The sequence below is a fragment of the Cinclus cinclus genome, chromosome Z (genome assembly GCF_963662255.1).
Source record: "Cinclus cinclus chromosome Z, bCinCin1.1, whole genome shotgun sequence".
Lineage (NCBI taxonomy): Eukaryota > Metazoa > Chordata > Aves > Passeriformes > Cinclidae > Cinclus > Cinclus cinclus.
Window position 1 is genome coordinate 63,489,078 of NC_085084.1, and position 12,655 is coordinate 63,501,732.

The window sequence follows — 12,655 nt, forward strand, 5'->3', positions numbered from 1 at the left end:
TGTCATAGTTTACATAGTAGTTTTGAAGTATAAGATTGTCTCAAATTATATTTTTAAGTGAAGAGCCCATATGCAATCACACCTTTCCCTGAATCAGGGCAGTAATATGTTTTTTAAACTCTGCCTTGAGGATCTTGTTCCCTGAAAAGCCATCAGCTTAAATATAATTTTTTAATGCTGTGCTGCCTTACATGCCAATAAAGTGGGTCAACGTGTGAAAATTAAGAACCAGATTTGGGTGCTATTTTTGTGGACTGTGGCATACACATTTATAAAAGACTGAACAAAACACAGTCATGTTTATACAAAAGGTTAAACCTGCTTATGCTTTAGGAAAATATTTCAGGAAATGTCCAAGGATACAGGCATTTCTTCAACACAGTTAAAAAATGAAAACAAACAAAAACTAGAACTCCAACAAAAAATCTACACAAGTACCTTCTCTTAATGAAACCATCACAAAACAGAATTTCATTTTAGACATGAATTTTGCTGAAACACAAACAAAAGTTAGCAACTATTAACCAGAGTACTACTTTATATTTTGGTTTTTTTTAAACCAGAAATTCTAAATTCTCCCAAGTACTTAGATTCTCACCAAAGTGTTCTCAGGACTTAATAACCTTCTCCAGTTAAAATAAGCATGTCTTTAATATTGTGTAACTCTCTTTGTCATTCTTAGCTATAAAAATAAAGATCTTTGTATTTTAGCCTTCAGATTGATTTCATGGATCTTCACCATGGAGAGCAGTTTTGGAGTAAGACACAGATGTGAAACAGTGCACAGCCAGCTGCAGTTACAGGCCCGAGTTCTTTCACACAAGAAAATCTGGATGCATGTATGGCATCACACAACTATTTAAGTGGGCATGGGAGTGCTGAATGATCCATTCTTGGCAAACACTTAGCACCATGTATTGCTGAAACTCACGAACTGATGTTATCATATGTAAGCCTAAGTAAGAACTATTTGCTAACCAGTGAAGGGTTTTTTTCAGATGTTCCTGGATCACAGCTACAGGACTAGGTGATTCCAATGAGAGGTGCAGGCTAATTCACCTTTGCCACACTTTACATTTGCCTCAGCTTTCATGTCAGCACAAGGCATTAGCAGACTAAATCAGTGTAACAGAAGTCTAATGAAGGGTAAGCAAAGTCACTCAACATAGTGCTACTGTTATAATAATGGAAAGGCATATTAAAATCAGTATTACACCAAACAGACAAATATTTGCTATAGCATCAAAATTAGGAGTGCCTTATTCTTTCAGCTTCTTAATGCAAAATGTGCAAAATAAGGCACTGTTTTTATTAGAATAATTAGATTGATACAGTTGGGGAAAACAGAATAATTTCAGTCACACAAGCCTTTTCAGTCTAAGTTCACCTTTGAGGAATAAAAGGGGGTTCTGTGTGCCCCAAGTGATAGATTTTTAACAGAAATATCTGTTGTTTAATTGAAGTATTATTTTAAAAAGATCTCTCTCTCACTTTAATTTTTATCCTCTGAGGATTAAAACGCAACACAGAAGACGCTAGTTTAAAGGTTCTTCCTCCTCCTGCTTCCTTCCTCCTGTACCAGCAGGTGGGGCCACGCATCAACCATGAACTTGCCCAGGCCCTCTACCCTACGTGTACTCGTACTTGCAAAACCTATCCCTGTGCTTCCTATGGTGCTTACAAAAGCTTTTTTAGCTATCATCAACCCTGATATTATCACTGTGAAAAAAATGCTCTATCTCACTTCAGTGGAGCTTTCAAGAATCTTTGCAATCATCAGTGATAAAGCAAGGACTCTGATTCCAGATGCATGCACTTATCTGGCAGGTAGAAATTTGCCTAGAAATGTGATCACAAGTAGCCAGCAAGGCTTTATGGCAGGGACTTGCCCCATTTCTCAGTGCAAGTCAAACTCAACTCACATCAGAATTCATGACTGCAACACAATTCTGACAACAGCAGCAGGGCAAAAACTTATACTCAAACTGGTCCTAAAAAGAAAGAATTCAAGGGCTCTGGCTTGAATGGTAAATATATTTACCTTTTGTACTTGTCATGAGACAGTGACTCACACTTCATCCCATAATTTCCTTTTTCCATTTGCCTAAATCAGGCAAGATGACTGTTTTCTTCCCAATGGAGGCTCCAGGTTCGCTGCATTTCACTCACTCTTATGTCCCTCAATACACAAATGTCAATAATATTCACAAATGGATTGCTAGACTGGCTTTATAGCAAAATTAAAGAAACAAATTCTACATTATATTCAGTTAAACCATGCACAAATGATTTTATGCCCTCTGTCAGATTGGATCTCTGTCAGATATTGCATAACCTGGCTGGTGAAAGGAAAGACTTTCCAAATGTTCTGTGTTATTATCTTTGTGTAACTTGCTGATCTGTATCTGTTCTAGAAAAATAGTGAAAAAAAGTTTGGTCTTCTTAAAAAAAAAAAAAATCTGTTTTATAGCTTCACCACAAGAAGGAAGAGCTTCGGATTATTTTTAGCCTCAAAATCAGCTGAAATAGTACAAAGTGTCAACATAAACAACCCTTTCAAGTTACACAGGAAGTTGCAGGAAGCACCAAAACATCAAAACAGACAAATTATTCATATAAAGTTCTGGTCTGCCCTTCTGCAATCTGATCTTAACTTCTAAGTGAGAATTTACCAAGTTAAATCTGAAAGTATTTCAGTCCATCAATCAAATTTATGCTCCAAAATCTACTTAAGATGCGCTTTCACAAACCAGGTAGGGAAATGATACTGTATGAATCAACTCTAAGTGTATGCTGCTATATCAGATGAGCTGAATCAAAGTTTGCAAAATGTATCCGAACTTTGTTCAGCCTATGCACTTCCCATTTGCAAAGAGTTGAGGAAACCTGGAATAAGCAAGAGGAACCAGCCTAATGTAGCTTCAACTGAAAAAAAAGAAACAATAATTCCAAGAGAAAAGACCCCAGTCATGCAAAATCTTTGCTGCTTCACATAAACTTCAGACGCCTGTTGGGGAGAATAAAGATGACCCTATGCTCTGTCTCCACTGTTGCAAGGACCTCAATCCTCCCAGCAGCAGCTAGGCACTCCTACCTCATGGGAAAAGAAAATGTGGCTTGGAACCTCACAACAGCAAGAGGAATTCCATCTGCCTTTCCATAGCTCTGACATGCATCAGGCCTGAGAATGGAAGGTGCTAGAGACTTCTTGGGGATTTTGTTTCTCTTTTATTTTCATATAATTTCTGATTTTTTTAATCCCCACAAAATCAGACTAAATCCATTTCTTTATTGACAAAGATAAGGGGAAGACAGGCAAAATGCAACAGTCCTAAAAATTCAGCCAAGGAATGCCAGTTCTTGTCTTAACCAACAGTTCTAGAACTTGAATAAGTCATGAATAAAATAAAAATATAGGGAAAATGTAAGTAATTAATGGAATTTAAGACCACCAGCCAAGGGAGTATTTTTTTCAGATTGGCTTTTAACATTAAGGAAGCTCCCTGTTTCTAAGTAAGACTTGGAAGACACAGGCTTGATGAGCAGCTCTGCCCATATCACCAGCCTCACTGACTGCAAAGTGTGTTCAGATGTGTATGATTATTTGTGTATGAGTAATGCACAATTGTGAGTACTGGCAGCACTGTGCTTAAATATTGCAAATTGGATCTAATACAACACATTGGACATTGAGGAGCAAGTGATCAGGCTTAATAAAGCCAAGAGAAAATAAACATTCAGAGTGAATAATTAAGTATTAAAGAGTATTGAAAATATTAAAAAGTGTTCTCTTCAAAAAATGAACCTAGGCGTATGGCAAAATTAAAGGAACTGCTTTGATTATGCATATATATTTTTCAAAATCTCAAGTTTCTCATACTCTTACTCAACATATATGCAACAGGGGTACACACAGAATTGACTCTTTATAGAATTAAAAGGTACATGGATTACAAATAAATTAGGTACATTTACAAAGTCTTAAATTACACTTGCCCATTAGTTTGCCATTTTAATCCACAGTATTTTCAATATATCAAGTAGTGAAAATGTAAACTTGACCGCATTTGGTCAGGCAAGTTTCACACTACACATTAATTTATTTGAAATACACTCTAAGAGCGTAGAGAGAAGTATCATCCTGGGAAGAATATTTTGGCCTACTGCCCATTACATTGGCTGCTGGACAATATTCCCTGTCCCAAACGACATATATAAAAATAGTGAAGCCACCTGGAAATCAAACAGATATTTTTACATTGTTCTTCATCTGAACTATATTTCTGCCCTCACCTCTGCTTTTACCTAATTTTTGTAGTATTCTGCTATCTTAAAAATTTCACCTTCATTTTGATTTTTATAATAGTCTTTGAGTAAATATTTCCAAATTTGTTTCTAAGATTCAAAGCACTCTCTGCCTTAGATTTCTTAAACCCCGCCCCCCCCCCCCCAAAAAAACAACAAAAAACAAAAAAACAAACCTGTAAAGATACTACTTTTCCTCATTTCTTTTTGGAAAGCATACTTAATTTTAACAGTAACTAAAGTTAAAGTAACTGAAGTTCAAATTTCTATTCAGGAGGGTCTAATCCCTGGTTTTAGGGCAGTAAGGAGGCATCTAGCCTCTTATATAAAGCTTAAAATCTTTAATTCAAAACCAGCTATAGGAACTCTTTTTTTTTTCCTTTTTTTTTTTTTAATCAGAAGAAAACAAAGTTGGACGGCAAGATGATTCTTAAACATTTTAGAGCAGGCTTATATGTGCAGACTTTGAGATGAAGATTCTCAGTTAAATCAGAACATCTTCTCGTTTCCAATTCCTACAGTCTCATGGTATTAAAAATAAACACATTGTATGCAAAGAGTACTTTGTCTAAAGGCAATAAACCTCACATAGGAGGTTACACATAAACAGAGCCCCCCAAATCTGCAGCAGAATTTCCCAAAGTAACTCCTGGAGCTCCCATAAATGTCTTGGGAGGATTGGAACCAGCAAGATTAACACCAGGACTTCCCAAGGCAGTGCTGAGGCCAACTCACAGCATGGAGCTGTGAACAGAAGCATGTAGCAAGCATGAGTACAGAAACCAAAGAAGTTAAAGTGCTACTTTTTAAACCAATAAACATCAAAGCCGGGCTGCTCCAGCCCAACATGCACACGTAAACAGGGGGACTTTCTTTCATTAAAAATGACATGTCAGCATAGAGGTGTCTACCCAAAAAGCCATGTTTATTCTACAGTTACATAGGATGGTGACAACCATCTCCACAGGTGGGTTAAGAAAAGTCAATGTCACCTGAGCAGCCCACGTTAACATCCAATACAAGGAATGATCAAAGACATGATAGCTTTTATTTTCAAAGGAAATATTCTGTATTCAGAACTATGCTAATGAAAGAGAAAACATGAGGCTCTAATGACTACCAGTCAAGAGTTCAGAGATAGGCACAGTATAACTTATAAAATGCCACTACACCCTACAAATTCATCAGAGCAATGATTTACATATAGGCACTGAAGACTTGCTACAGTGCTTCAGAACACTGCTATATAAACCAGTGCAGATTCTCTCTTCATTAAGTCTCCACTGACACAGAAATGCTTCTGCCAGGTTAACTTGGTTGCCACATACATTTTTACAAATTTCTGCCCTTATCTTTGCTGGTTATCAGCACAGTTGAATATGAACTTATAATATCCACAGAGGGATAAAAGTTGATAAACTGATACCACAGATCTGCAAGTGATGCTGCAAACATTTCTGTGTAGGCAGTGTGACAATACTATTCATTACTATGGTGCAATGAGTGAATTTTTCACTGTGAAAATCATGATCATGTACTACATCTCTTATTACCTACAGTTAGAAACTCAGAGAATTTGTGAAGCATTAGAAGTTGAAGAAATATAAGCGACTCTAGACTTCTCCAATAAGCTCTAAAGTCTATGCTAAAATGTACTTGGCTTATTGATCTGTGAAACCCAACTATATGAATGTCAGTAGGTAAAGGAGAAAAAAATCACTTCGTGGAAGGTTTTTTGTTTCTTTTGTTTTTTTATCCCAAAGCTTTTCCAGTTATAACTTTCCAGTTATAACTCTTAACAGAAGAGTTCTGATAAAATTCTCAGTTCTGCCTAACATACTGTTACAAATACAGTTTAAAAAGCAACTTGGGAAGAAATTTCCTGTTTAACCTTTTTTAATATGAGGCTATATTTTTCTACTGCATGCCATAACCCTAGACCAGAATACATCTTTTGCTGCTAGCACGATATTTGTGCTACAAGAAGATACTTGTATTTAGAATGCGTTTTGTTGGACTCATTGAGAACTTTCTCAACAGTGAGTCTGAAGAACCACAAAAGGAAACATTTCCATCAGTTTCTTAGAGATGTAAAATAAATGTTAAATGACTCCTTTTCCACTAAAGTTTTTACAGTGGAGCATTAAAAACATACTTTTCAACCTGGGAAATGTACCTCATAGTAAGTCACTGGTCCTTGTGCCTGAGACAAACCACATGAAACTACAAACTAGTGTGTGAGATAAATATTACAATGTAGGAAAAAATTCTTAATTGACTGAAATGAGCTGTACACTAAAAAGCCTGACTAGCAGGTGCTACATACACCAATATACACTCAGACAAGACTGTGAAACAAAAATACCTGAAACCAAGAACCTTCTGAATACTGACCTTGTTGCTCACTCTCTGATTCAGCTTTTGCAGGACTTGGTGCTACTGGAAGAGGCCGAGGAGGACGAGGCTTTGGAGTAGGGGGAGATATTTTTTTTCTTCCAATGTACTCTACATAAGTTCCTGGGAAATCCCCCCTCTCCCCTGTGGTTTCATTAAAGCCATTCAACCAACCAATTTCCTCAGGCTTTGCTTCTTCCCCTTCACTGAATCCAAGTGCTAGTAAGGTACCTTTATTCACAGTTAATATATCTCCTAAGTGCAAGTCAATGTCTTCTTCTCGCTCTTTTTTGTAGTCATATAAAGCTCTGTACTGATATCCCTCAGCGCTCATCTTGGAAAATGATTAACATTCAAAAGTGCTATTAAACAGTATTAAAATGCAATTGTCCAGTTATAGTTTTATGTACAGAAAAATTCAAGATGAATTAAATGGGATGACAAAAATGTCAACTGTCTCTTAAGTAATAAAATCCAACAGAATGAAAAACACCAGTCTGCCTTTTCACTGCTGATGGTTTTACCAACGTATTTATTCTTAGTCACTGCCCGCTGTAGAAGTTAAAAGTTCCAGTTCTTCTGTGTCTAGCAATATTCTTCCAATTAGTTCTTTTCCTGGGCTTGCCAGCACTTCTGTGTCTCCATACACAAGTTCAGCTGACTCTTCAGCCAGTCACACTTTCTTCAGATGCATTTGCCACAGACTGCCCACATACCTTAAATATTCTGCCACCAAACTCTGCACACATGCTTTTCCTAGAAAGAGAAGAGAAAACTGATGAAATAATCTCACATTCTCTTGATGATTATGAACTTGGTATTCTACTAACGACTTAAGATTTCTGCAACCCTGGCAAAGACTGCGTCCCACATAAGAATCCTATGTAACAATAAAATCAAGCAAGAGCACAAAAATTATCTCCAGCTAATATTTGCATTTTTATAAAGGATATATGTCAAATTACTTGAACCAAATTTGTACCCCTGCAGTATGAGGAATGCTTCCTTCTCTGTGACTTACGGTTACTGAAAAGTCTCAGGGTGAGAGGGCTAAGCCCTGGAGCGATCCCTCTAGTGCAGTATCTAACCTGGCTGCAAGATTTTATATATTATCTCCCTGAAGCCAGACAGCCACACCCCTTCTGCACAAAAGGTCTGTCAAGACAGAGGAGGAGCTTACTGTAATTAGCATTGATCACTGGGATATTCAGTCTCCTCCTGTTTATGACAAGTGTGAGGATAGGCCACAATCTGCATCCTAAAGCCTGTATTTCAAAAACCTTTTGGAGGAACTTGTCTTCTCATAAACTGTAAAAGAGCCAAAGACCCAAAAGAGCTTTTACTTGATGACTACCATATTTCCCCTTTTTCTTTTTTAAAGAGGGGCTTTACCACTCCTCCATCTTCCAGATGTTTTTTAAATGTGTTTATAGCATAATACTAGAAAAACAATCAGCAACTGAAATAGGCACACCCAGACCACCTAAGCAGCCCTAGCAGAAGTAAAGCATCAGGGTGTATGCTTAAATTACATTAAAGGCATGAGAACACAGGCCTGAACTTTTGGCTCAAGGTTGCCCAACCATAAAGTAAAAGAAAAATATGACTAAACCCCAAATCTATTTAGAGAACAGTTGTTTGAAGACATATAGAACAGTGAAAGATTTCTAAACATCATTTCAACTGCTACTCATTTTCAGCTACTTAAAAAGACAAGACAAATCATAATTCAAAATGCTATACCAGAAACTAGAAAGTACTAACTACCCAAAGCTACACTGAAAATCCTAAACTACATCTGAATAAAAGACCTGAGAGAGCTGTGTAATACCAGCAAGTAAAATATTGACTGTGTACTATGTACTCAATGTATAGAAAGTTCTTCTTTTCATGAAACATTCCTTCTTTAAAATGAAAAGAGACACCAGTAGACAGGGCTGGAACAGGGAACATCTGACAACTCTTTTCCACACCATTCTTTCAATGTCTCAGTCATCAAGTCCTTTGAAATATGACTAACTGACATGCTAAGAAGTGTTTATAAGAATGCATATGGGCTTTCTGTGCCAGTGAATCAACCTGATCCCAAATTTGTATGTGGCTCCTCTGCAGTCCATCAGGTCCCTGTAGCACATTGCACAACATCTCTCGTGACAGAAAATCTTGTTAAGTTCTTGAAGAACTTCCTTATCATCCCTTACAACCAGTTTTTTGTTGTAGGAAAGAATGATATGATCTGAACTGAATTAGATTTCTGATTTCAAAAAGCTTGCACATCAGTATTTAATAACTTGCAAATCTGTCCATATATATTAGGTACCAAACTCCCACCAGTTTTAATAGGAAATTTCTGCAGCCACTTCTGAAAAACCAAACTATGCTGCCTACCTGATGCAACCAAATATGACAGACTTTGCAATTAACATGAATAGTTTCATCGATATTTAATTTTGTATCTTCTACCAGAGAAAAGTCTACCGATGAAAACTGGGGGAAAAGTACAAGTATCAGTGTATCAACTAAATTGCAGAGAAGCCTTTACAAAAGCATGAATTTCTCCTGTTTCATGTAGGAAGAGGAAAAAAAATGCACTTAAGGAGTGTGGATCCAAGTGTTATGATTAATACAAATGTTTCCAATCAAAACCAGCTATGCACACAACAAAGCCTGATAGAAAATTACCACTTGGACTACTTTAAATACTCTGAAATATTTATTTTCTTTTTAAGGAAGGTTCAACAAGTGCTTTGCTACAACTACTTATTTAACTCCTACTGCCTATGGGCATTTTGGCAGCCAACAAAGTCTTTTAAATACTGCATAATTCAACTGACTTGACCTACTCCTCTGATCTTTTATTATCAAATGTATCATAGAAACTTTATGGCCATATACTTAAAATGAGTACTTCTGTCTCTCAAGTATCTTTTGAAAATACAGACCTGGAAATGCAGTAAAATAAGAATTTTTTATGACAATTTTAAAGCATATTTTAAAACCTCAAAACATTAGAAAGACTCAATGAAGTTATGGTAGCAAAGTTTCCTTAGATCCAGTTTCTCTGGGGCTCAGAGCTGCAGTACTTGTTCATACTCACTTATCAGCAGCACCCTTAGTACAGAGTCCCCAGCATCTGACCTCCTGATCTACGGTTCATGTACCTGGAGACACTCCTGTGAGTCAGTCATTCAGAACTTCTTGGATTTATGCCTTTTTCTATTCTCATTATGTGCCAGGTTCAGGGATGAAATAAGACTCAAGAGTTCAAGAATCTTGCAGATAGACCAAACACAAGGACAAGTACCAGTTTTCCACAGCTGCTCAGTAACACCACAGTGTATCCAAAATGCCCTCTTAGAGTGCTTTGCTAAGATCCTGTATTGAAAAAATTCCCTTTACTCCAGCTGAAGTTACACAGCCTCTACTCTCAGGAATTTTGACTCAAACTGACTTAAGCTGACTGGTCCTAAAACATATCACTTGGACACCATCTTAAATAGATTAAAACAAACAAACCAAACACTTCAGGGAAGAAAGACTCATATTTGAGATGATGTATTACTGGATTTCTATTTGGCTGGTCAAATGAAAAAGGAGGAAGAAGTATTGTAACAGAATCAATGTTAATTTGTTTTTTATTTACTGTCTAGGAGCTTGATACCACTAAAAATTCCTGAGTTCAGACAGAATTCCGGTCTCTCAGCAGAACGGTTTATGTTGGGCATTTCAGTAGTGATAAAATTTAAAATTCAAAAGAATAACTCAATACATTCCTACAAATTTAGATGGAAAAGGAAGGGGACATGAAATCTTCCCCTTTACCCTTCCCTTGTTCCCCTGTTAAAAATGACATCTGCCTCCCACTTCACTGGTACCCAAGTGTTTCCTCCCACACAAGCCATCACGCCTTTGGTGCCAGAGAATTAAAACTTCTACACTACATATGCATGCACAGTGATACCAGAGGGGTGGGCTGGTTACTGGTACAGCATCCCTAATATAAGATGAAAATATTTTCTTTACCTTTATATTAACAAATTTAATAACCATATCTCCTTACACCGCAATCTCTCTAATACTAATTCCAAAAGTCGCTAGAGAAACAGTGCCTAACACAAGTTTTCTTTACACTGCAGGATAAGATTGGCAGATAGAAGAGCTGACTAACATAATCAGGGAGGCACTGAAATAATGAGAATTGAGGGGTAAGAGAGGAAATTTGCTTGAAGACAGACTCTTCTCCCCACTAGGTGTCTACACACCTGTGACTCAAACTGCAGCTTTCTCTGGAGTACGGTCTCCAAGTGGAGACGACCAAGTACCACATTGGAACACTATTTTCTGCAAGAAAGTGAGGTCCGTGATCTGTCACGAAGTAATACCTTTATACGGCTTCCAGTCTGAAATAATTATTTTTAATCTGTGGAGATTCTGTCGCAAGTCTTTGTCCAAATACATATACGTTGAATAAGTACTCTGAGCACTGTACATCACATCTCATTCTGAAACATCTCAAAGACCTTATAAAGGCTGCAGACGATATACGAAGGCAGGTAAGCATCAATTCCACTTCGGTAGAATAATTAAATTACTAATGATAATTTAAAAACTTAGGAAAGCAGTACAGTCTGAACTTCCGTCCCGTTGAAGAGGACGGCAGGTTAACCACTCCGGAGCCCTGCACCGACATGTAGTCCCCGCCGCAGAGCAATCGCTCTCCGGGCGCCGGTGCTCGTGGGCTTGCAGCCCCTCCGCCGCCGGGGCAGGGCTGCACCGAGCCGGCGGTGCCCGGAGGCGCGGGGACGATGGCTGAGCCCCGGGCACGGAGGACCCCGCGCCGGCCGCTCCCGCCCCAGCGCTCCCTCCGGACACCCCTTCCGCCGCCCTGGGGCTCTATCCCACCGTGGGCACCATGTCGGCTCCCCACGCCACCCGGGGTCGGGGCTCCCGGGCCGCCCCGCGGTGGCCGCGGAGCGCCGCCCGCCCGAGAAGCGCCGGGCCGAGCCGCCCCCGGCCGCGGGGACAGAGGCTGAATCGTCCTCGGGGCTCGGCCTCGGCCGCAGCGGACGGCCCGCCCCGGCCTGCCGCGCCGGAGGGCTCGGCGGCGCCACAGCCCGCCCCGCACGGCGGAAAAGTTGCGCGGGGCGGCGCTGCCGCTCGGACTGTCGCCTCAGAGGGGCGGCCGGTGCCCGGGTTCCGGACAGCCCCACGGCCCCGCACCGCACCGCCCCGCTCCCCTGACCCGGCGGCCGCCCGAGGGGCAGCACCAGCTGCAGCGGATGCAGCGGGACTCGCTTTACCTCAGCGGCAGCAGCGGTAGGAGCAGCTGCAGCAGGAGCGGCGGGGTCGTCACCACCTCCCTCTCTACCGCCGGGCAGCTGCCGCTGCCGCGACGCCCCGCTCTCCGCCGTGCGCCCGTCCCACCGCGCTCCCGGACCGCGTTCACCGCCTCAGCGCCTCGGCGGTGCCGTGCCCGCCGCCGGCTCTGCCCCCGCCCCGCCCCCGGCGCCTCCGCCAACCCGCTCTGGCACCGCCCCGCCGCGCCCGCTGACTGACGGCGGCACCGCCCGCCCCCCCCCTCCGCCGCCGCCTCGGCGCAGCCCGGCCAGGGCTCGGGCGCCGCCGGGCTCCCCGCAGCTCCCTCCCGTGGCCAGGGGCCTTTGGGTCGCCGTCCTCGGGCGCGGCGCCCTGCGATGCCTGCGAGCCCCGGGCGATGCCTGCGAGCCCGGGGAGGCCAGTCCAGGCCTGGAGGCGGCAGCGAGACGAGCACGTGCTTCTGCCTAGTTCCTCGTTGGGGATTTTCCTCCTCTCTTTTCCTTCGCGCCCGCCCACCCCACCCCCCGTATTGATGCGGTGTGTCACGTTAGTGAATTGTGAAGCTGGTGAAGTCCAGAACAAAAGCGGTCACTGTGGGCCGTGCGTGCCCGGCTGTCGGCGGAGCGGGGCCGTGCATACG

The 12,655-nt window shown here is 41.2% G+C and overlaps 1 protein-coding gene across 1 annotated transcript in view; it reads right to left on the bottom strand.

The window, feature by feature from the left end:
• Positions 1–12,128, bottom strand: part of PIK3R1 (phosphoinositide-3-kinase regulatory subunit 1) — a 55,130-nt gene extending 43,002 nt beyond the window's left edge. Inside the window, exons 1-2 of the mRNA XM_062514016.1 lie at positions 12,000–12,128; positions 6,700–7,455 (exon numbers count right to left, since the gene is read on the bottom strand). Of these exons, the coding sequence (XP_062370000.1) occupies positions 6,700–7,033 (334 nt within the window). The 5' untranslated portion in view covers positions 7,034–7,455; positions 12,000–12,128. The remainder of the gene's footprint in view (positions 1–6,699; positions 7,456–11,999) is intronic.
• Between the last annotated feature and the right edge of the window lie 527 nt (positions 12,129–12,655).